This window comes from Panulirus ornatus, chromosome 27 (genome assembly GCF_036320965.1).
Source record: "Panulirus ornatus isolate Po-2019 chromosome 27, ASM3632096v1, whole genome shotgun sequence".
In the NCBI taxonomy this organism is placed as follows: domain Eukaryota; kingdom Metazoa; phylum Arthropoda; class Malacostraca; order Decapoda; family Palinuridae; genus Panulirus; species Panulirus ornatus.
The window spans coordinates 969,091-995,210 of NC_092250.1; the positions used below are offsets into that span (position 1 = coordinate 969,091).

At 37.3% G+C, this 26,120-nt stretch overlaps 1 protein-coding gene across 2 annotated transcripts; it reads left to right on the plus strand.

The window, feature by feature from the left end:
* LOC139757516 (ubiquitin carboxyl-terminal hydrolase MINDY-1-like) lies at positions 1-25,768 on the plus strand. 2 transcript variants are annotated; one of them, XM_071678028.1, is made up of 9 exons: positions 1-148; positions 4,205-4,953; positions 8,206-8,405; positions 10,124-10,323; positions 12,807-12,949; positions 14,943-15,139; positions 17,435-17,539; positions 20,336-20,498; positions 22,962-25,768. In XM_071678028.1, the coding sequence occupies exons 1-9, from the start codon at positions 136-138 to the stop codon at positions 22,974-22,976; spliced, it is 1,785 nt and encodes a 594-aa protein (XP_071534129.1). In that variant the 5' UTR covers positions 1-135; the 3' UTR covers positions 22,977-25,768. The 2 variants fall into 2 exon arrangements, with proteins under 2 accessions (XP_071534129.1, XP_071534130.1); XM_071678029.1 differs by lacking the exon at positions 17,435-17,539.
* The last annotated feature ends 352 nt before the right edge of the window (positions 25,769-26,120 follow it).

Sequence of the window (26,120 nt, forward strand, 5' to 3'; positions counted from 1 at the left end):
TGGCATGTCGGCCGCCGGGAGGTGGTGGCGCCACTGTCGGTCAGACGTGTTTGTTTACTACAGATGTTGCGCGTCTGCCTCCACCCTACTTAGTCCAGTCATGTTCAAGCCCTCACCACTCACCATGCTCTAGCTATGGATACCCCAGGTGAGGACCCCCTACTTCTACCCTAGGCCGCGGGGGAGGCCAGGGTCGTGGTTGTAGTCGAGAGGAGACCCGTCAGATGTCGCAGGAGTGAGGTCTGGGGAGGAGGACTGTTTTGAGGGGGGTTTAGGGTGAGAGAGAGAGAGAGAGAGAGAGCTGCTGGTGCTCCATGGTGTGGTTGCTCCTTTGGCTAGACCAGGTGGTGCAACCCTAAGCAGCAAGGGAGGGGATTTGGCATGATGTGTGTGTACAGCTCGTAGTGACTCATTATCACGGGTGGTTTAAGGTCACGGGCTTGCCCTAGGGGCGAGGGGGACCCTAAGGGTGATTTACACTCGTGGAATGACCTCACAGGACAGGAGAGGTTAGGGGTTATAGGTCAATAGCGTGACGTTGTTAGGTGGAGATTGACGTAGTTGAAGCTTTCCAAGACTTGTTGCATGGACTCTAGGGTGTGGGGGGGGGGGGGATGATGGAGACCGAGTGTTTACTGGAGAGTTCTTATCCTAGTGTGATTGTAGGTATATGGGAATGAAAAGATTTAAGTTTAGAGGTTAATATAATGGTATCAGAATAGCCTGTGAAATTGAGAGATGGAACGTGTCATGATTTATATTCCTGCCTCGCACTTACCTTCGGTATAATGATTTCTATTCCTGCCTCGCACTTATCTTCTTTTGCCATATTTCTTCTCCGTCTGCACCCATATTGTTTGGTGTACCTTTTGATATTGCCCAATAGGGTTTCATATCTATACAGATATTTAGTATGGAGAATAGTGATGTTCTTCTACTTCAAGCTAGTGAGAAAAACAAAGCCAGATCGTAGTCAATAGATGGGTGTTATGACGTCACAGGAAATGGGGTGTGATATTGCAAATGATGTAGGTATTGCCGTAAACTGATCATGGAAGGCGACAAAGATTGTTGTATCGTTTTTAGGAGGATACGTAAGCTGTCAGGTCTCAGCTGTTTTATGACAGATGGATTGTGATAAAGTTTAATTCAGCGCTGCACTAAAACTAGCTTTGGGAAATGGCTATTTACATTGTAAGTGCTACTTGTGATTTATTGAGATCATTTAAATGCATGCGGTGAACCATTCTATATTATCTTTCATTCTTGGTAATATTTAGTAAGGGGATAATAGTATAGTAAGGAAACTGTGAGGTTAACTAATACGAAGTGATTAATATGTTAGTGATTAACATAAGCAATGAAAGCCTTTCGTAACATCCCAAGCAGTCAAGATTTATCTTGATATTCTAGTTGAAATATGCCAATTAGACTCTTTAATATGCATTAGCAACCTGATGCAGGGTGTCGACAAACAGTCAACATGCTGAGCAGCAATATGATCCCCAGCAGGAGGCAAATATAATGTTTGTATATATCCTATCAATTGGGCTGCTAGAAGACGTTTTCTTTGTAGGTTTTCTTGTTATTGAACAAGTGCATTACCTGCTTTTACGTAGTACAACCCTTGTGAAATATGATTCTCCAAATTGTACTTTGCAGTTGTTAATATACTTGCTGAATGCTGCACAAACATTGTAGAACACTACATGTCAGTAATCAAAGTTGTTAGCAATGAGGAGCTGTTCTATACAAACGCTAGAGTAGTAATATCAAACCCTGTTTAGGAAAGGGGACTTCAGGTTTAGAATTTTCTTTTGTGATTCTGTCCTGAAAAATCCATTTAGTGTTCGTACCTAAAGGAAAAAAAGGTAAAGAATTTGTTTTGTTCCCAAAATAATGTTTGAAAGGCTTGAAATACGTGGGTTGGCTATGATGAATTCAAGAACACGAAGCTCCAGAAATATATACGTCCTAAATGGAGTGTAGAGCAATTATAAAGACCTCCGCATGGCATGTGAAAATCATGGCAATGAGTTCATTATGGTTTTCAGAACTTTTTTCGTCTATAGAATTTGCTTTTGTTAATATTACATTAGATAAGATTATGTTTATTGTGTTCGCATTGTGTTTGTTTTATAAGTATGAAAAGGAAGATCATACCAGCCATAGAAAGCATATATGATATTCTTTAAGGTGATTGCTGCAGGTGAAATAGTTCTGTTTACTGTAGCATGCTCATTATTTTTCATATATTCATTTATTATACTTTGTCGCTGTCTCCTGCATCAGTGAGGTAGCACAAGGAAACAGATGAAAGAATGGCCCAATCCACCCACATTCACATGTATATACATACACATCCATACACAGCACATATACATACCTATACATATCAACGTATACATACATATACACACACAGACATATACCTATATACACATGTACATAATTCGTACTGTCTGCCCTTATTCATTCCCGTCGCCACCCCGCCACACATGAAATGACAACCCCCTCCCCCACATGTGCGTGAGGTAGGGCTAGGAAAAGTTACTCTTGCCCTGCTACTAAAGAAAATTTGTTGGAAATGCTTCTTCACATTCCCCCTTTTATTATGCTTGCATGTCTTCCTGTTATCTTTTGTGTGTTTCTGTTACCTTTTGTTTGTAGATATCTCTTTTTGGATCTGGTTGACCTCCCTTGGACAGCTCTGGGTATTTCGCATTCAGAAATGGAGTTTCTTGGAATGTTGGGCAAAAGCCGCATATTCTCGTTAAGGTTTGCCATTTTTTGGGAAGTCCCTTCTTCATGTGTGTATACTTGTGGGCTTTATCCATAGGTAAAAAATGTAGATTTTGGAGTTTGAAGAACTGTTGCTTAATTCCTGATCAGAGGCAAATGCCAGTGGTCACTAAATGATGGTGGTCAGTAGCTGCTTACAAACTACAAAGAATACAAAGAATGCTAATGACAACGTACCATTGGGTCATTTCGAGACTCTTTGTGATAGTGTAAGAGATCAGAAATCCACAGATTTGTGAGACGTGCTATTTCATCAAAAACCATGCTGAAAATCATTTATTGAGTGGTGGTCCTCCAAACAGTTTAAAGTTTTATCTTGAATGTTGGTTTTCATAAGTTTTCCAGCTGAAGATATTAAGCTAATTGGACCATAATTTTTGGGCATAGACATACTTACTTTTTTGAATGTTGGTATTACATTGGCAAATTTTCATTTATTTGGAACTTATCCTGTAGCAAGTGACTTATTGAAAAGGGTTGTCAAAGGCTTAGCTATCTCATTTTTCGCTTCTTTCATTGTTCACGGATAAAACTTATCAGGGCCTGGTGTTTTATTTATTTTCATTGTATTTATTACTGAAAGTATGTCTTCAGCTTTTATGTCACTGTTTGAAGGAAATTCTCTTCTCTTATCAGTGAAACTGGGTTAGGGACATGGATTGTGTCTTTGATCGTATATGTAGGCGCAAAAAAAGTCATGTAAGATTTTTGCCATTGCATCGTTGTCGTGAACCATGTCTGTTTTCCCTAGTTAATTGACCAGTTGACTGGGTAATTACTTTCTTGCTTGTAAGATAAATTGAAATTGTAAATTCTCTTTTTTTTTTCTAACACAGTGACATCATAGGACTAGGCACTTTGCAGTATAGTTTTTAAGATGAGTGCAAACATCTTGTGGCCTTAAGATATTTGTAATGCTCAGAGATGATTTCTACAAATACAACTCATTTTAGGTGGTAAAATACTGATTTAGCCTCCCAGTGAACAATTCCTCTATCACATGATGATGAGGCTTTTCCTGTCACAGAGAAACCAGTTTTATCTTCTAAAAACCTATCTTACAAGTAACCTAACTGTGATGATTAAGTAGGGCACAAGGTGGAGCATTCTCTCTTTTTGTGGTTTTCATAATTTTTTTTTTGATTTCGCGTGTGGTTAAATTCAGTACTTTACCCGTGTGAAGACTTGCAGATGTAGGGTACTTGATTATTCTCATGTTTTAGGATTCACGTCCTTGCTTTCAGTATTGATGAAATTAGTAAGTTTCTCCTCTTGTTTGCAGTGTGTTTGATTTACTTATACCCTCAAATTTTGAATTGTATTAGTACATTTGATTTATATGCTGATGATATTTTGTGGTGATACATAGCATATAAAATGTGACATACTTTGTGTGTTTCAGGGAAATCTGCATGTGATGTGGGTGAGGGAGGGGTGACAGGCTCTGAGGGTGGGCCTGTAGTGGCTGAAGTAGCCGAAGCCACAGGAGAAAGTTTACAGAAAGAGCCACAAACCCCTGATTTATCTGCGTCTGCTGGTACTCAGGACCCAGAGAATGCGTGTCCCAAAGTGCCTTCACAAACTCCATTTACCTCCCCAACTCTATCACAGATGGAGAAGGAGGAGAGAAACTTACAAGATTTAACCATAGTGCCAACCACAGAGGAAAATCCTCAGAAGCAGAGTACAGTAGGTCTACCTGACCTTCTTACGGAAAGTTTTGGGAGTGAACAAAAGAGTAGTGAGTCAGGGTCTTTAAGTGAGGGCTTTGAACATAAAAATTCAGAACAAGAGGAACAGGATAGTGTGAATCTTGATAAAGATGGTGCAAACGAAAAGGAGTGTAGTGATGTTTGTGGCTGGATATCACAGGGAGAATCGGTGCTGCCTTCCATGGGTATTCTACCTGAAGCTGAGGAGATCCCTGCTCAGGCTTCCCAGCCTCAAAAATCACAATCATCAATTTCTTCGGCAGCCTCTGCTGCTCCAAGCTCAGAAAACCGCAGTCCTGAACCTCAACACACTGATCCCTCTGATGTGATGCACAAGATCAAGAAAATCAAGTGGCAAGACATTGAAGTGCCCATCATCACACAAAATAATAATGGTCCATGTCCTCTCCTAGCAATTGTTAATGTTATGATTCTCAAGGTAGGTCAATGATGTTTAGAAATTATGCATGTAGTGTGCAGTGATTTGAATCCTTATGGTATTAGTATGTTGATCAGAGAATATGTTACTGGATGATTTTTCAGTCAGATGCAAATATTATTGGAGGTGGATAAGGAGCTGTGTTGTCGGTGCATTACACATGACAGCTACAGACTGAGTGTGAACAAATGTGGCCTTTTCATCTGTTTTCCTGGCGCTGCCTCACTGAAGTGGGGGGTAGCAATGCTGTTTCCTGTGGGGCAGGGTAGCAACAGGAATGGATGAAGGCAAGCAAGTATGAATTTAAACGTGTGTATATATTTACATGTATTTGTATGTATATGGGTGTTCATGTGTGTATGTGGGTGAATGGGCCATTCCTCATCTGTTTCCTGGCACTACTTATCCCTGGGGATAGGTGAGAAAGAAGACTTCCCAAGTATTCCCTGCATGTCGTAAAAGGCTACTAAAAGGGGAGGGAGTGAGGGGCTGGCAATCCTCCCCTCCAGTTTTGACTTTTCCAAAAGAAGGAACAGAGAATGGGGCCAAGTGAGGATTTTCCCCTTAGGTTCAATCATCTGTTCTTTATGCTACCTCGCTAATGTGGGAAATGGAGAATATATATGAAAATATATATATTTTTTTTTCTCATACATATTCACCATTTCCCACATTAGCGAGGTTGCGATAAGAACAGAGGACTGAGCCTCATGTATTATATTATATATTCAGAAGGGTGAAAGGCATCCACTGAATAATATGAATTGGTGTCGACATGCCGTTGATGGATTGAACTAGGGCATGTGAGACATCCAAGTTAAACTGTGGAGGAATCTGTGGAGCCTGGATGTGGATAGGGAGCTTTGATTTCAGTGCATTGCACATGACAGAACATTTAAGGATAGAAGGAAAGCCTGTGTGGATGTGGATTATAATGAGATACATTTTCATAGGAACACATTAATAAATCATATTTAAGACATATGTATAAATCACATTTACCAACTCTGACGTATAAACAATAGCTTAGTAGTTTTTTCTTCATAGTCATGGTTGCCTTCCACCAGTATAAGCAATCTTGTCATGAGTTGTAGGATGATTAAATTGTTACATCACCTGATGGACATTATGGTTCTGAGATATGTATATATTTCTGGAAAAGATTTATTACCATTTCTGTAGCAATCTCATTCAGGCCACAGAGGTTTGTGACTAACATATAAGAGAAACTGAGAGATTTTGACTTTCATTCTTGTATAAACTTAGGTATTTTAGATTTAACACCATATTTAAAGATGGTATATGGTTTTTAAGTATGGATGTGGTGTGATATGTAAAGATTGCCTTGGCACTTTGATTATTACAGTGTGTTTTTGTATGATTTAGTGGGTTAGTATTTAACAGTACCGTATGATGTTCACATTACTCAAAGCAACATCAACAATTCCTTCTTTAATGGGAATTTAGTTCTGAGTGATGGCTGTAAACAAAATCTCATCTAGAAGAAGGAGAAGACTGTTAACCCTTTCAGTCCTATACACATTCCTGATACACATGAAACCCGAGTCCTACACATTTCTCAGGTATGTGCTGATTTGTCCTGCCCTGTTTCAAATGTCCTGTAGCAGCCTTAAGCCATAAAATGATACCAGAAATAATTGAGCCATAAAATGATACCAGAAATAATTGTTTTCCCTGAGAAATGCCACAGCTGTTAGTTACCCTGCAAATACCATGGGTGAATGACACTTGCCGGAAGGCACCCCCTTACAACTGCAATACAGTAGTGTTACCTGTGTGTTGGGCAGTCACAAAATATATGTACGGGGTGGCATAGGAAGGAATGATATGCAGTTTTGATGGAAAGCAGTGATATACCGGGATATGATCATGAAGTTTTAATTTGATCTCATAATGACAGTTAATGGCAGAAACAGGCTCACACTCAGTCTCACTATTAAGTTGTACCATTAAGGAAACTTTTAGGGATTACAGCTTGTAAGGAAAGTTTATTTTTTATTGATATTTTATGTCCCCTATGATCACATTGAATTACTTTGTCAGGGAATTTTTTCCTTTTTTTATTTTTTGTAAAAGCCACAGGACAAGGGAAACAAATATTGACCAAGATTAGGACTTAATTGGTTGATGAGCTTGTACAGCAGGAATTGGAACTAGGATGAAGTCCAAGTTTTTTCCAAAGTAGAGAATCGAGAAAGAGGCCTGGAGAATGTGATATGGAAGAGGTTGATGAAAATATGAATACTTCATTTTGTTTCATAAGCATATGAATAAGCAAAGTGTTACTGTATGTCAACTTCATTTTGTTTCACAAGCATATGAACAAGCAAAGTGTTACCATACATCACCTGCAAGCAGTTACACAGTGAGCAGAAGATCACCTGTAGTGTCCCATAGGAACCTGTTGAAAAGAAGTATAGTCTTGCCCAAGACTTTGTTGCTCCAAAGGAGTCCAACATTTCCTTACTGTTCTCTGAAGTGCAGTCTTGAATCTGTATGCTCCCTATAAAGGAGTCCTTGGATTGCATTATGATTAGTAATGATAATAATGAAAATAATGAAAGTAATGATGATAATGATAATAATAATAATAATAATAATGATGATAATAATAATAATAATAATAATAATAATAATAATAATAATAATAATAATGCTAATAATAATGCTAATAATAATAATAATAATGATGATAATGATAATGATAATGAGGATGATGATGATTAATGATAGAGTATAAAGAAGCATTCAAAGTTCCATGTGCTGCCATTAACGTTGCTAATGATTGTGGAGATGGCTCTGATGGAAAGGTTGACCAGTATGTTGCAAGTGATGGGTGACTGTTGCACCTGGAAAGTCAAAGAATACTCGAAAAAAATAATCGCTAATATTAAAAGTTGAAATTTTGAGAGAAGTGCACCAAAATCCAAATTCATGGCACAAGATTATTGGAACCCACTAGCGGAGGAGTTAGGTTGCAAGTGAAGAGTCACCTTTCATGAAGTTTTATCATAATCAGTCAACAAGAAGAAGTGCATTCTTATCAAAGGACTTCTCGCTCTAAAGTTCTTTGTTTTCCTGTTCCTGAATGGAGCACAGCCATAATTAAATTGATTGATTCAAAGTTGTAAAGTTGATGAAAAACTTTGATTAGCCCCATACATGTGAAATCTCCATCCACTTGCAGTTAATCTGATTTGACAGTTTGCTTTAACAGGTTATTTCTCACAGGGTCAGATCACACTACCTTCAGACCGAGCAGAAATCACAGGCGGAGAGTTGGTACTGGTAGTCGGAAATGCATTGTTTGATCAACCAAGGAATTCTTTACCTTCGGAGATGAGGTGCCATGTTGAACAGAACACTGAAGATGCCATCAGTATTCTTCATAAGTTACTCACTGGCCTTGATGTCAATGTTAAATTTTCTGGGTGAGTTACCAGTTGATTATTAAATGTGCAGGATGAGTTTTCCCTTTCATATTTCATCTGATTGAATTGATCCTTTGATGTAAAAGTTTTTTGGTTTATTGTAGAAGTTTTTCATCATCCTTGTTCTTCAATGAAATTTTTTGGCAAGCATCTAATTCTTGTGATTTTCTTTTTTCAGTGGAAGTATGGTGCTCTTGGGTTTACTTTTATTTTGAGAATCTTTCTTAGTTTAAGTGATTGACTTCGTCAATAGATTGACAGATTTTTCCATGAATGGGTAAAGGTCTTTTTTGAAAATCTGATAAAAATTCTTACTTATAACTACTTTAGATACACGTGAGAATTTATTTGTATTTCCTCCTTTTTAGAAGTGGAAGGCAGTCCAGTAATCTGTCTCATCAAAGGACCTATGACTCCAAAGGAATCTACATTTTCCTGTTACTGGAAATAGCTAATCCTTGGGCTGCAGGAGCCTTTAGAGAAGGTCTGATTATCACTGCGACTCCTTAATGGAAATTGGTCCTGGAGTAGATATAAAGTAAAATGAAATATATTTGTTCTGGACCATTGCTGTTCTTTGGAAGATTATATGATATTAACACTACTGTGCACGTCTTTCATACAGTCACTCATCCCGTTATGTATTGTTTGAATGAGCCATCTTCCATATTTCTTGAAATGTAATGCTGGCTTTTATTAAGGAGACAAATCCTCCTCCTCCTTTGCCTTCTGTTTCCTTTCTTGCTATCATGTACTCCTCTGGGCAGAACAGATGGGGTCTTGTCCCTTTGGTAAGCTTAGTTTCTATTATTCTGACGATATCAGATGTTTTTTCATTTATATGATCCTTGAATTCCAGCTCTCTAGCCCTAACTATTATCTATCAACATTAGAATGCATTACTTTAAGTCTGTTATACCATTTCCCAAAACTCCTACCCTCTCTCCAGTGCTATCCGGGCTGCTTCATCCTCTCGCCACATGTGTCATCTCCAGTTTTTTCGCCTGTGACTGTACTTGATGCTTTTCTCTTTCATGTCCTTTGATATATCACATTTGAGTGTATGTGTGTATTTAGAAAGTACTTTAGTTGGAGGCACTTTGAGTCCCCAACTTATGAACAGATAACATTCCTGGACCCTGTTCATAAGGTGAATTGTTTGTAAGTCAGAAAATATAAACAAAAGATAATTTGCATAAAATTAAGAGTAAGTGCTTATACTTGACTTTGATGATTAATAAGATTTTGTATAAAGAGAGAAATATAGTTAATAATACTTCATGTTAACAGCATTTTATGAAGACAGGCACATTTAAGTAGTTCCATGGTACATAATCATGGATGATCAACTATACATCAGACTGGGAATTAAAAAGTATTTTTCTTGGAGCTCTTTTGTGAATACAGGTATTCATAGGTCAGATGTGTATTAGTCAGAGGCTACCAGTGTTGGGATTGTGAAGAATATATAGAAATGGTAAAGTTCAAATTATTTTATGTTAAGTTTTAACAAAAAAAATGTTGTAACTTTTAAGGAACACTGCAGATTCATGTTTATATCTTGAGTTTTGAAGATTGATTTCCATAGTAAAAAATGACCTGAGCACGTAATTGTGCATCTTACTTTATTAATCTTTTGCATGACCTGAATGCATAATTGTGCTTCTCTTTTTATTGATCATTTGCATATTATAATGAGAAATGTTTTTGATTCGCAGTGTGAGGGATTTTGAGTTCACGGGGGAGTTGTGTGTGTTTGACTTGTTGGGCATCATGCTGTACCATGGGTGGGTGGTAGATCCCTCCAGTGAAGCAGCTGCTATCATAAAAGACATGTCTTACAACCAGCTGACCAACAACATTTTTGCATGGAGAGAAGAAGCTATTAGAACCAACAACAATGATCTACTTGTGAAAGGTACCCTTCATCATACTGAGGAATTTGCTTTACTTGCATACATCCTCAATTTTATGATTATTCCTATTTCTGTTTGCTTTTTAATGATAGTAAATAGATTTATTTGAGGCTACCAAAGATAGTTATATACTATAGGTATAATATCAGTATTTTGGGTTGTAAATATTATTAGTCGATATTTTTTTTAGCCTTTTTGCTCAATATCACAACAACACTTATAAAGATGAAAGAGTAGATAAAGATTTTGGAAGAAAGTTAAGCTAAAAGTGTATGGAAAATAAGACTTTGTACAAAGTGTAAGGAAAATAAACATTGTACTGGAAGGAAGTGAAAAATGAAAGAGGTGTATGTAAGAGTCGAAATGCACATGTGAGAAGTAAGGAAGGGGAGTTGCTGAATTAATAGGAGGAAGTAAAAAGAAGATGGAAAGAGTATTTTGAAGAGCTGATGAATGTGGAAAAAATTGAGGCAATAGTTTTTACATGTTTGGGTGTGGAAGATGGGAGGAAAGTGTACATGTGTTGGAGCCAGTAGTGAGAAGGGGGGTAAAAAGGCAAGTTGGAGGAGACACCTGGAGTGGATGGTATTATAGCTAAAATGTTGAAGTACAGGGGAGAAAGTGTGATATAGAGTGGATGCATTTGATATGTAATGTAGCATGAAAGTAGAAGGTTGTGCTTGAGGATAAGGTGAAAGCTATTATTGTTCCTTTATTCAAATGAAAAGGTGCAAAGGATGTGTGTAACAATTATGGGAGAACAAGTCTGTTACGTATACTAGAAAAAGTGTATGCAAGAGCGTTGATTGATTAATGGATGGAAGTGACTGAATGCAGAATAAGTGAGGAGCAATGGAGTTTAAGGAAAGGTAGGTGTGTGTCAGGTTTTTGTAGTGAGAATGTCTGTGGAAAAGTATCTAGCAAAAGGTAAGAAGCTGTATATTTATGGATCTGGAGAAAGCATGCAACAGAGTTGTGTGTAATGCTTTATGGGCTGTGTTAAGCATATATGGGATAGGAGGACAGCTGTTAGATGTTGTGAAAGCCTTTTATAGAGGAGCAAATGCACGTGAAAGAGTGGATGGAGAATTGACCAGAAGTTTTGGTATACGTGGGGGTGTGAGACAGGGCTGTGTGATGTCACTGTGGCTTTTTAACATATATATGTGGATGGGGCTATAAGTAAAAGTAGGGAAGAGGGGTATAGAGATGGAGCTCTGAGATGAGGTATGTTGGCTAGTGATGAGCCTGTTTGTGTATGATACTGTGTTGGTTGATGAGAGTGGAGTTGCAGAAGGTGGTAAGTCTGTTTTAAGATGTGGGTAAACATAGGTGACTGAAGGTAAATTGAGTAAAAGTAAAGTAATGCTGTTTGAAAGGAAACAAAGTGAAAGTTCAGCTTTTGCAAAGCCCTGTAGAATGAGAGAGGAAAGTGTATGAAACTCTCTTTCTGATTTGGGGAGAGAAAGACTGGAAGAGGTGTGAGAGAATTTGATTCTTGAGGAGCAATCATAGGTAAGTTTGATGATAGATAAGGAGAGATAAGGAAGAGAGAGCACTATAGGGTAGAAGAGTTACTAGTTTCCTTAATAGAATATTGAAGGGTACATGTGGAATAGAAGAAAGGATTCAGGGACAGTGTAGGCCTCCCAACCCTGATGTATGCTGGTGAAGCATGGACTTGGATGAATCACAGAGGTCAAGATTTGGCTGTGGAAATGAGGTATTTGAGAGGAGCATGTGGTATGACTAGATGGAATGAAGAAAGTAATGAGGGAGTGTATGAGAGATATAGTATGACAGGGAATGCAAAGGGAATGAACTGTGGTGTGTTGGAGGAGGTTAAAGGTAATACTTTTACTTAGTTAGGCCATGTGGAAAGAATGCAAGACAGGGAGTTTACAAGAAGAGTGTCTGCTAGTACAACTAAAGGGGTTGGTGTGAGATTAAGGCCACCTGTGACATGAGGAAAGAGAGTGGAAGAATGCTTGAGGAAGAGAAATGGGGGAAGAATACATGGAATGGTGTATGCGAGGGAGACATGTAAGGACAGGAATAAGTGGAGACCTTTTTACCATAGCCACCCCTTTGATGGGAGCTCCTTAAGGGATTGGACACCAGAGAGCTAGATAGAGCATATAAAACCACAATCCCTACTATGCTACCATCTTTCTATGAATTGTTTAGAAAGCTATGCAAATTTTGTTTGTACTAAATGAGTTGTTCAATTTCTTTTTTATGAACATTTTTATAGTCTTTGTCATTGAGATGCTTAAGATGTTTTTATTGTATATTTTGTATCTGATTTATTCTTTTGATGAAATGATGATAAAGGTACTGTTATGCATCCAGTGACAAATATTCACAAGTCTTATATACCAAACTCCTGGTGATAGCATTCTACAAGTATGTTCTGTGTGGTATGCAGGTAAATCAGGTGGGAAAATCTCATTTGTCATTCTATGTATGTGTATGAACTTTCTAGCTATGTTGTGTGAGGAATTTATGGCCAACAGTGGATCCCAGCTGACAATCCATGGACTATTTGAACTAGGATCTGCTCTTGCGCGTGAGGAAATAGCTGTCCTCTTCCGTAACAACCATTTCTCCACTATATATAAAAGAGGGGTAAGTTATAGCTTATCAATATACTTCTTTTCCCTCTCTGCACAGCTAGTTCCCTGTTTCCATTACATTTATATAGGGCCATAGAAAAGAGTCAAACCTCCATTTTCCATAGATTTTGTTAGTCCTGGTTTCTTTTATATGGAGACCACGTGCTGCCAGAAGGTTTGTATGAATTGAACATAATTTCACAGGCAGCTTGGTTTTGGTTACCCTAAGAATTCTTAATACTTCAACCATGTCCCTTAGAAACTGGTTTAATGTGAAACAAGCTATATCAGAGATTAGACATCTGGTCTAAGTATTAAATGATATGTCAGAGGTCCCCAACATTATCAACACCAAATTTGGAAAAGACAAAATCTGTTCTTCGCCTTCCAGACTGCCATCTTCTCTTTGAGGAATTTCTGACTAATTTTGGTATGCTTAAGAGCTCATAGGACATAGTATTTTACTGTAAAACAAAAGATCTGACCAAAGCTTTAGCGCTTTTAAAGCTTTTTTATGAGATGCTTATTGTATTTTGAACTTTATCTAGAGCATCTCAATACATAGAAAAAGGATGGGATAACCCTCTTTTGTGTCAAACAGCATCTCTCTGGGTATTGCTAAGTCTGTGGAATTTGGAGATGCTTAATCAACCTGTTTTTTAATTCACCCTCCTTCCTTCATATCATTCGGGAAAGTCTTCTCAGTCTCTTTGCAGATATCTCTGCCCTTTGTGAAGCCATTTCCTCCTTGACATAACATTTGGTTAAAGTACAACTCATAGGTAGAGTCTTGGGGTATGCCATAAAACAGCTTTCATTTTCTTGCAGAGGGTTCTATGCAATTTTTGATATCTTGGTTAAGAGTACAGTTGACAGGCTGTGGGCCACGTGTAAAGGGGAGAGCAGATAGAGTTACTGAAATCTTCACCATTCTGTGAATCCCTTTTTCTCTATGAGGTTTATTCAGAAGGTTTACAATGCCAGATCTTTGACAACTGTTGGTATGAGGAGAACTGTTGTTACTGATTGTCTCTTCACCTGAAAATACTGGGACGAGACAGTGAGGTAGGGGCTCTGGGATTTCTAATCTGAGAGGGAACAGTTTGAGAAGACGTTGCCATTCCTTACATTTTCCTCTCGGCAAGACCAGTCCTGCATCTAAGTCTGACTCTACCTTAGGCAAAGGTGCTACTTCAAGGAGGTAGGCCTTTCCAGGTCATGAGCTTGGTCTACAGACAGGTTTACCTTGAAGTAGCTCATTGCAGTCAGTGCATGTCTCCAGTTCTTTCAGCGTTTTTGAAAGTTTGACGTATGGGTATATCTAATGCTGAATAGAGGTGTGGGTTGGAGGTGGAGATCTCAGCCACTTATGTCAGGAAAAAGTTTAGGACATCCACAACTAGGCTATAACAGGAATTCACTACAGAATTGGTAGGCAAGGATATGGTAGAGTCTACAGCGGGACCAGTTTTTATCAACTATATTTTTCTTCAGTCCCCCCCAAAAAGGGGTGGGGGGGGGGAATTCAAACAGAGACACACTGATTTTGGACCTGTCTCTTCTTAAAACCACATTATAGAACTCATTTTCTAAACACCCACAGTATGAGGCACAGGTTCAAGATAAATACCTTACAGAGCATTCACCAGTCCATACAGTGAAACGAGTGGATGGTCATCCTAGACTTAAACGATGCCTACTGGCATATTCCAAAAAAATCCCAGAATGAGGAAGTCTTAGCATTCAAGATTGGTTTAGCCTTTCAGTAAATGAGCTTGTTCCATGATTTTGACTCATGGTAAAATTTCTTTAAATGAGCTGTTATATGGATGACTGTTCCTTTGTAAATTAATTTCTTAGTTCAAGTCAGAGTTACAGTGGCTTTTTTTTTTTTATAAATATTTGAAGCATTCTCTGGAGATCAGTTGATTTTATTTTCAGTTATTGAATTTTTTTAAAAGATCTCCAGTATACTTTATATGATTAAAGAAAATATTTATTTTCAGGACCAACTGTACCAGCTTCTGACTGATCAAGGCTTTCTTCATGAGAATATGGTGTGGGAAACACTTAATGATGTAGATGCCACTTTCTCTGAATTTGTAAATGGAAACTTTGAGCCTATTCCTCCAGCGCCAGAACCAGCTGCATCCTCAGCTAATACCACTCAAAATATGACGATGCAGCAGCAAATAAATTCAGAGTAAGAATATCCTTTATATAAAGTGATGGTGATGATGAGTGAGGTACTTTTCTTGGTAAGACGAAGATTATCCCATATCCCCATCTTTGTCTATTTTTCCTTGGATCTGCTTGTTTTCAGCTTACTAATTAATCTTTCGTACACAGCATCATCAAACAGTGCTTATCTTAAAGTATATTACATCCTAATATTATATTCCTTTGCATGATCATATTCCTTAGTCTCTCAACTCTAGCTTCATTCCTTAGATTACCACAGTTTGTCCACCTGGGTGCATTAAAAATTATCCAAAGGGCATAAGAATGATAATTCTTTTCTCTCTTTTGGGGAGACAGCAGTCAGCACTTATCTGAAGATTGTAGACGTAACTGTGTGAGTACGGAGGAAAGAAGTGTTGTGGCCAGTAGACTTGGCCAGCTTCACTGGATTTTTGAAAATTGATATATATTTTGCTGAGATGCCTATTGCTGTTACTGTTACGTGATGTCAAGTTGCATTCCACATAATTGATCACGACCAGCTTAAATTTTTCTGGGGGGCTGTGCAGTATGGTAACCAGAATAGTGGGATCCCATAATCCCAGAGTTTTAAAAGTTATAGTTTTTGATCAGGAGGTTTCTATTTCTCGTCTCTGCCATCTAATTGCTGTTGGTTCAATGCTCAGGAAGTGTCAGCTACTGTTTTCTTCATTGTACCATGATACTGATACTCAGGAACACTTTCATTAGTGTTTGTCTACTCTTACATATTTTTTTTACCTCTCTCTGTTTATTTTCTAAAGGATTTGTTAGTATTCACTTGCACTGAATCTTTTAACATTAGATATGGATTAACATTATGCAGTAAATTTTTTCATCCTTTGACCAGTCTGTGATTCTTCTTTGTGCCAGTTTCTAGGTAGTTTGATGTCATAGCCCCTCTTTTGTCAATGATTTTGTCATATCATCTAATTTTACAAGTTACTGTTCTGGGAGTCTTATCCATTAATCATCCTTCAACTTCGGATGATTCTAGATATGTGTATTAGATCATTGGTTCCATAAGCATTCTCAGGGTACCTGCATCTTTAATCAGGATCTACCCTTCTATCTTTCCACCAATATTCAGCAGAGTGTATATGCTATTATCTTTTTGATTTTGTGATGGGATAGTGCTAAGGACTGGAAAGATGATATTGTCTTCAAAGTATATTTTGTTGGCAATGTGTGACCAAAGCATAAAAAATAGACTTCATGAACTGTGTTGCCATTGGAAGCTCATCCGTATTGTATGGGTGCAAACACTGGACTAATGAAGATACATCCTGGGCAATTTTGGGTTTGTGTGTGTGTGTGATTACTATTTGTACTTAGTATTTTTGTGCGTTACAGGGAGAGAGTTTTAGATATGTTAACCCATCCCATAATATTGTATTTATGAACCATATCTTTACTTCTATGTTTGTATGTACACACACACACACACACACACACACACACACACACACACACACACACACACACACACACACACACACACACACACACACACACACACACTTTAACTTATGCCAGGTGCCTATTTTATTAACCAGCAGTTAGGGGAGGAAAAACAACTGGGTGGACTGAGGACTGCCTGCTGTTGCCAGGGTTTGAACCTATACAGATTTGATCCCAGCAAACCTGTGTATGCATGACAGTCAGTAATGTTAACATTTACCCCATGGAGGTCCATTGTGTGTGTGTGTGTGTGTGTGTGTATGGGTAAGGATATATTACAGTTGAACATGTTTAGAATGACCTTTATTTTATGGATTCAATAAGATTTTTTCAGTGAATTTTGGATTTTAAATCATCTGGTTGTTCATCTTTGTACTTTGTTAAGTTTCATGTCATAAGTTTCATGTCATCACTAGTTCACTGTATCATTTGCATAGGTTACCTTCATTGAAATGCAGAGATTGTTTTTATTGTTTTCCATTTCATATTTTGCTTAGTACAAATTTTTGATTGGTCCTTTGCCACATTATCAAACTGATATTTCTAAAGAAGAAAAGCTTTTGTCATGGTAGCGCTTTCAGTGATGATAAAGAGCAGGTAATCAGTCACCCTTCTTACTAACCTCTATGATTATGTATGCTTACAACAAACTTTTTTGCTTTTCTGGTTTGATTTGTATACCCGTTTGAAAACTCCCCTTCTCATACTCCTTTTAAAGTAGGTTGTGATTGTCTACTTTCTTTGAATTATATATTCCCAGACTCCTTTAAAGTGCATATAGAAATTCTTTAATGTAATTTGGTGGAACTTGTTTCAGTCAGCAGTTGGCAGCAATGCTTCAGCATGAAGTAGAGGTTCAACAGCGACAGCAGCAAAGCTTCGAGCGTCTGAAGGACTCACTTGGCCTACACAATATGTCAGAGTGAGTTCTTTCAGATGATAATCTCTAGTAGAATTCTTTATCTTTCTTGCTGAGAACAGATTTTGTCTGTTCTTGAAAGACTACTTATCTGTATACTGCATCTTCTTTATATCAAACATGCTGTTTCCCATTAACTGTAAGAGTGACCATGAAAATTTTGGCCCAGATACCATGGTCATGTTACAGTCCTTGATGTTCTTTTAAGCATGTTCACTTTTTGTACCACAGTCTGTTACTGTACTGTCCCACCACTTCATCTGTAATTTCCCTCTGTAGTGACCCTTTTTTGTAGACACCTGGCACCTTTTGTGTCATGTTGTTTACAGTGATGGTGGTTTTAGTGGCAATACTGTACTGTTTGTGATGAAAGGATGCATGTACTTGAATAACAGCCTATCTATAGAAAATGGGAATTGATATAACTTTGATGCCTCTGCTCCAAGGCTTTGTTGTTCAGAGTGACTTGTGTCTAGATGTCTTGAAGAAGTTTTCATAGGGGTTAAGCAGCAAATTGATGCAGTTTCTTCGAATGAGGTGCTTTGTAAGCTGTAATGAATGAGAAGAAGCTAATTGTAGAGCATGCTTGATGCCTTTTACACAACAGAGCTTTTTCCAATTCTGTTTTTGTGTGGATGTAAAACAGTTTTAAGTGAAAATGGGTAATTTTTCATATTTTTTGGAAGGATTTTTAAGAGGTAGTACTCTATGAGTTAATAGGAATTTCTTTTAAACCCAGTTGTTCTTTATCATTTCAAAATTCTGTCACATGCATGCCCAACTTAGAGATTGAGAGATTTATTTCTGTATTGTGGCAGATGCTAGCCAGAGTGACTCGTATTGCTGTCTTATTCACCCTGTGTGATTTGTATTTGCTTGGACTTTATCAGGGTGGAAGAATAATTCACCAGAGGGCCAAGGTTGGCACGGTGGCTTTTTTAGGGGACTAGATTAATTCCTTTTTTGTTAAGTCTTTTGATTCTGTGAACTTCAGACTTCAAAATATTAGATAGCCAGGCACTCACTTCTGAATTGCAATTGATATTTTATTTTACAATGTAGATGCTGTGTCTGTCTAGCTTGTATCTCTTATGATGTAGGAAATGGCTTTCTCATTCAGAACAAACTTTTTTTTCTAAGTCACAATTGTTGTACTTACGTGATTAATGAAACAGTGTATTGTATATCCAAAAGTGATATTTTTCTCTGACTATTAGAGATGTGGAACTGGTTGACAACTGACACTGTGGCTAGGATATGAGTAAAATTTGATGTGGTATAGATATTTTGCAATAAAGCTTCAGTTTGATATTGTAAAGATTAATAACAAATGAAAAGAACATATGAAATTCAAGCTACTTTGAGGGCTTTTCATAAAGTAAACTTTTATTATATTTTGTTCCAGTTTATATAGAAATGACTTGTATATACCAGTGACTTCTTGATGTCTTGTGTTATGGGATTTACTGAGACATCCGTATTTTTTTACAAACAGATGAATATTTCGTACCCTGTGTATGGTTTGATGATGATGTATGGTTATTGGACCATGATGCAACAGGTATAGAGGCATTATTGCTCTAGTTCTTCTGTAGAACTTTAGACTTGTAGCGCCCAATTAGGTGTTTTCCCCTGTTGTTATTAATTTTTTTTATTCATATCCTCATCTGTATCCTAAGACACTGTCGTTGTATCTCTCCAGTAATTTAGTAGATTGCCTGTCTTGCATACTCTCCTTAGTCCATTTAGACACTTGTGTGCACTCACCACATCACCCTTATCTGTCATTCTCCATAGTTTTGAAGTGTATGTCAGTCTTCAATTCCTCCTTCATTTTTTTTTGAGAATCACATGCCCCTCGTTTCCATAGGTAATGAGTATACTGGAGCTCACTAGTTATGGAGACTGTAGTTTTAGCCACTCCCTTGAGAGAATTCCGGGTGGGAATAGGGGTCAAAGAAACGGATAGATAGCTGAATAGAGTATAACTTGAGTCTCTGTATCATACACTAATCCCTCAAAATATTGTGCTTCATATGAATGTCACTTGGATGTAATAGAACCCCACCATTCATCATGACAAGAAGTAGCCCATTACATGGAGATGCCGAAATTTTGCAGTTCAAGTGTGCTTTATTGTGATTACAGCTTCATTCACATGTAACCTTTTGCTCATATGTTCACTCGATGATTTAATTAAGTTGCAACATGTGTGAAAGATATCTTGATTGTGAGGATTAGTCTGTTATGAAATGATGAAGAAACCAAGGAGTAGTCTGTTTGACTTAGTTTTGGATTGTGGCCTCTGATTTCTTACATTATACTTAATAGCTAAAGACTGCGTGTGAGGAAGTGAGGCCATCATTTGTCTCCTTCTGATGCTGCTTCACAAAAGCAGGAAAGGTAATGAGGTATTAATAAGACAGTGTATGCTCCTTTTCTCTCTTTCCCTTTTAGGTCCCCTTAGATTTTTATCTCATGGAATGATGTTAAATGTACTTTTTCATACATTTCACATATGGCATGTGGCAACTCAGCACCTTACCCTTTCTTTCAGTTGATATTCACATATGAATATCATATTCCTCCCAAATTTCTTCATTCTTTACAGTTCATTCTGATATGCTTCCTTTTAAAAAGTATGTATAGAGTGTTTGAAGAATTTAACATTCTTCTCTTGTGCATCTCTGTTTCATGTGCTTTCTTGCTAGAGTTGGCTTTGTTACGTTATTGGTAAACTTGACTCCCCTTTTTATCACCTCCGTTAGAATTGGTTTTCATGTTACAACCTTTTCTCAGTGAGGAGATGGCCAAGAAGTTGCAGGAAGAAGAAAATCGGTTAGCAGCAGAGGCTGAGGCTGAAGCCAGTGCCCCTCGGCAGACAACTGCTGTTCCACTGCCACACACCTACCACCCACCCCAACAAGCACCTCAAACACATGAAGAGAAAAAGAAAAAAGAGGTAAGTGTGTTGCAAGATGTTAGGTGAATATTTTTTTTTTATGTCAATTTTAAGTCGTGTATTCATATCATATCCTGTGATCTATTTATTGTTGTCAAAGTGTGGTTGCCCTTTGCTTGACTTTATATTACCAAAAAAGTTTGTTTTTATGTTGTACAGGCATCTTAATAGGGAGCACTCACCACCTTGCTTGTCTTTCATGGTTAATTTGGTTTACGTGGATTAATTTTCACTGCTAATGGTATTTTACAGATAAACATTTCTACAAAAATTTCATGTTAAGTAAATGTGGATGGAACATTGAAGAAATGTGTAAATATAAAGTGAGAGAGGCTTGCAATGCGAGATAATTTTTGTTCTTGCTTTCCTGCATCTAGCCATCTTCACAGTATTTAGTATGTAGAGGTCAGAGTTGATGCTGTCTGAGAATAATCAAGAGGATGCAAATGTGAAAAGATATTAGATAGAAAGAAACAAAAAAGGTGAAGTGGGGGAATGGAAAATGCATATAAGACTGAGGTCTAAGTGTTCCATGGAAGTTATACTTTTAAGAAAATATAGAACAACCAGATTTTTATGTTATCAGTGTATCATTATTGTTGAACATGATCAGTTATTATATGACAGCAATGTCTTTATCCAAAGGGATTGGTATATTGATCATAACCTTTGATTACTGGCAGTAATGTGAGTAAGAGCAAGGTTATTAGGTTCAGCAGGGTTGCGGGACAAGTTAGTTGGGATGTAAGTTTGATTGGAGGAAGTGAAATGTTTTAGATGTCTGGGAGTGGACTTAGAAGGGATTGGAACCATGAAAGTAGAAGTGAGTCACGGGGTGGGGGAGGGGGCATAGGTTCTGGGTGCAATGAAGAATGTGTGGAAGGAAAGTTATCTCAGAGAGCAAAAATGGGTATGTTTGAAGGATTAGTTGTTCCAACAATAGTATATGATTGTGAGGCATGGGCTATAGATAGGGTTGTATGGAGGAGGGTGGATGTGTTGGAAATGAAATGTTTAGGGACAATATGTGGTGTAAGGTGGTTTGATTGAGTATGTAATGAAAGGGTAAGAGAGATTTGTGGTAATAGAAAGAGTGTGGTTGAGAGAGTAGAAGAGGGTATGTTGAAATGGTTTGGACATATGGAGAGAATGAGTGAGGAAAGGTTAACAAAGAGGAAATACGCGTCAAAGGTGAAGGGATATGAATGCAAAAGTGGGATGTGATGAAATTGGTGAGATGGTAAATGGGGAGTACCTGGAGTAAATGAGAATGGAAGCTGTCTTGTGGATATTTTGTGCTGAGAGGGGTTTATTCCTGCAAAAATATTTCAGTACAAGGTATTCCACAGATATACATTTTTGAGGAATGATGGAAGAGAAGAGCAAAGGGCTTTGATTGACTATGTGTAAAAGGATGAAAGACTGTGGAAGGCTGTACTGTATGCTAGAGTCGAGAGAATTCTTTGGGGACTCTGACCATTTTGTAGTTCTTGTGTAGATAGGGATCAGGGAGAAGTGGAGGTATTGGTTAAAAAAGAATGAAAAGGTAAAAGTGTTGACAAGAGAGAAGATGAGTCGGGAAAAATGGAGGGAGGAGTATGAAAGGAAGGTAATTGAAAGCTTAGATGGAAGTGCTGTGAATGTAGGAATGCAGTTATGCATGAATGAGTTGTTTAAATGTTCAGAGAAATACTATTAAAGGTTGTAGGTAGTGAGATACAGGAGTAAGAATCTCATTGCATGATGGACAGAAGAGATGAGAAGATGAGTCAGGAAAATGCAAGGAGGAGTATGAAAGGAAGGTATTGCAAGCTTAGATGGAAGAGCTGTGAATATAGGAATGCAGTTGTGCATGAATGAGATGTTTAAATGTTCAGAGAAATACTATTAAAGGTTGTAAGTAGTGAGATACAGGAATAACTTTCCATGGTTTACCCCAGACGCTTCACATGCCCTGGTTCAATCCATTTATTATACTTTGTCGCTGTCTCCCGCATTAGCGAGGTAGCGCAAGGAAACAGATGAAAGAATGGCCCAACCCACCCACATACACATGTATATACATAACCACTAAAAAGATCTCTTCACTTGCCACAAAAAGGTACTTTATGTGCCACCTTTAGCTCACATACCAATGGTTGCTGACCCCTCCCCCTGAATCATGACACCATCATACGGGTTTTTGTCACCCCCCCCCCCAAGTGAAAAAACATTCCGCAGCTCAGGTTTCAGGCACACTCCACAGATGTAGTGCTCCATCATACAGGCCTCTCAGAACCTACTCAGCTCATTTCCTTTGAATTCTTTAATCTGAGTGGTTCACTGTCCTATTGTCAGCATTATTGAACCTTACCTCAGATTCATTAAACCTTAGTGAAAGAATTTCATTGATGAGTTTATACCCAGCCTTGCTGGTTATTGCCTCATAATTTTCACACTCGCTGTATATTATTTCTGTTTCAGTGTGTGATCCTCTGAGACTCCCTGCAACTTCTCATCGCCCCAAGATGATATACCCAGTAACTTAAGTAGCTGAAGTTGTCACCAAGTATCTCTCTTATGTCAGATTTAGCATGTGTGGTTGGTAATGGTTCCTGAAGTTCATAAACCCCTTTGAAGGAAATTTTGATAAGTTGTCTTCACCAAATCTTCAGAAAAGCTATCTCTCCCTCCTAGTCTAGAAGGAGTCCCTTCTATTCTTATGAGGTTCCTGTAATGTTCTATCTTTTTATGTAAGTAGATAGACACACAGAGAGAGACAGCTAATGGTTTCCTGTCTAAAGAGAAAACATTTATTTACTGAAACTGAATTTTTTAACAAGATGGAAAATTACATCAAATGAATTTTATGCTATTTGGGAAGATTTTTATATTGCAAGATTTATCTTGAAACTCATCAAAATTTCCCATTTTTTCAGAATCTTGTTATTATAGATTTTTAAACCTCTTGATATTTACCTTTCTTCCTTCTTGACATTGTACTTCCCTTTTCCATTTTGTTGTCAACCTTTCACTTTTATTACTGTCACTTTTCTTCATTAACCATAGTTTGATTGTTTTCTTTGATTTTGGTTTTTATTCTCTCATAACTACCCATGGTTTATTTTTTTATGTCTACATTTGTTTGTCTCTCCTGCCTTTCCTTGGTACCAGCACATTTCACTGTTACTTTTCCTTTAATTGTTACACCTTTTTCCTAACACATGCCTATCCTTATTACTCATGCCTTCAATGCTTTTTGACTTCTCCATGTTACTTTTATGCTTCCATTTTACCTCTGTTTTGCCATGTCATCCCTTTCTTCCCTTTTATCCAAAACATTTCCTGTTGCCCTCTACTTCCCATTTCATTTTCTGCCTTTCCATGTCGTCCCCCCCTTTTCTTGGTACTCCTAAGTTTCCCCTTCACCTTTCCTGGTTGCCTCTAATATTTTGTTGCCCAAACATTTCCCCTTTACTTTCATCTTTCCTTTTCCCTCTTGTTTTTCTCTTTTACTAGTGTCCATTGAAATTCTTGTATTTCAAAAACTTTTATGCTTTCCCTGCCTTTTCATGTTTCATTCCATTTACTTATTATTCCTATGTTTCATTTGTGACTTTGACCTCTCTTCAAGGTACTAATTATATGTCATATTATTTTCAGTTTGCCTCCACGTTACTGTAACATCTGTCACCTTCAGTCTTTCTCTTCCAGTTCTCTTGCTTCTATAGTGATCATGTCAGAATTAAAGCCAGCATGAGGAGTATTTTTATTGTTGGTATTGTATATTTGTGATTTATATCTTCAGTTAACTGTCCTTTTAAATCATGGGAGAGGTTTACGTTGATTTCATATTTGTTCCTTCAATGGTGAATAGAATCCCTTGTATGCATTTTTCTCCTGTGAGGAAGTTTTCAGTAATTGTCGGACTTAATAGTTATACAGTGTGTTCTGTTTCTTTGTGAGCCGCTGTTGAAATAAGGTATACTTTTGGTGACATAATTGAGTGTTAGCTACTTTAAAGATTTGAATTCCTGGGGAAGATGCTGATAATTGAGGTAGTTTCTTTTTGAGGATATGCAAATATAGTACCCAGTGAGATATGTTTTAATAGATTTCCTAACCATATTGTCAGTATTTCCTGTGTGATTTGTAGTCATTCATAGTTTATGTTGAAGTTGCTTTATCCTTGATTTAAAAAGGGTATAAAGCTTGCTTATGCAGTATATCATTTTCGTTACTGGTGAATCATGAAAGAGCCTCAGGAAGATATGTGAAACATAGATATTCATGTTGCATTTGATGATCAAGCGACAGGTAACTGAGCACTGTGTACTATGTAGAGTCAGTCCTAAGGTAATAGCAGGTTACATCAGCAGGCATTAAGTTTTACTATGTCATCGATCTGATGATGTGGCTTGATTGCTTGTGATCTTCAATAGGTTATGTGGTTGTTTTTGTGAAAAGACAATCTGTGAGTTTGTAATGCAGTCGTGAGAAACAGATACAGTTTGCTGCCATTTATTTTGCTACCTATATGGGATGTAACGCAGACACTGATGCACTAATACCTTAATCTTGATCATCATTGCCATTACATTTTTACAGTAGTGAAGAACAGTCATACATAACATACACACATAGAATACATATGTTATGTCTTAATAGTAAAAATTCTTGAAAATGATAAATTCATCTGTATCTATATGCCATGTGAAAAGACACCTCAAGATATTATGCTCATTATTTATAGAATGAAATAGACGCTCTTGGAAACATGGTATTAGATTTTATTTGAGAGTGGATATGCACTGGGTAAAGCCATTTGATTTACTTATTCCTTTGGGGTATGTCTCAGATTTTTTAGACTGATTTTTGGTGATTTTTTAATATGATACTGAAAATAATGCACTCACAGAAAAATCATCCTTTTTGGAAGTATAGGAAAAGAATAATCCTTTTTGGAAATACAAAAAAGAGAGTATTTTTTGGAAATATTGCCTCGTTACAATATGAACAATTTTGGATTTTTATCCTTCTTGGTATAAAACTCTTATTCTGCCACTTAGTGTCATTGAAGCCTGCTGAATTTTTCTGTTCAGAGAAAAAAATTGATGATAAACTCAGCAGTTCCAAATGCACAAATTTCCTGTTATGTATATTTATGCAAAATTGATTAGAATACAGAAGGATGATGTTTGATCTTCTCACTAACATGGAGTTTATTTTAAGGCCTCTGTATCTGTTAAACACTCCAAAGTCTTATAGTAATAAACTTAGATACTGATCCATATGAATGGCTGCAATGGAAGAGTTTGGGATATTTTGATCAATGTGCTACTAATGTGTTTGTTGTGATTGTGAACTAAAATCCTCACGTCTATCATCTTCCAGATATCCTACTATTTGGGATTGTATCTACTTTGATAATAGGGTGAATACTTGAAAATATACAATAAAGTTAACAATGCTTCTGTATTTTCAATTTGTGTATGTTTGCTTTTCGTGTTTAAGTTCTGTTATGGAATGTTGTATGTTTAATCTTTTAGAAATGTTTGAACTGCAGCTTCTGGAATACAAACATTATATGGGAGATGTGATATGTGAATAATGTTCTGTTATCAGGAGAATTACATTATTCAT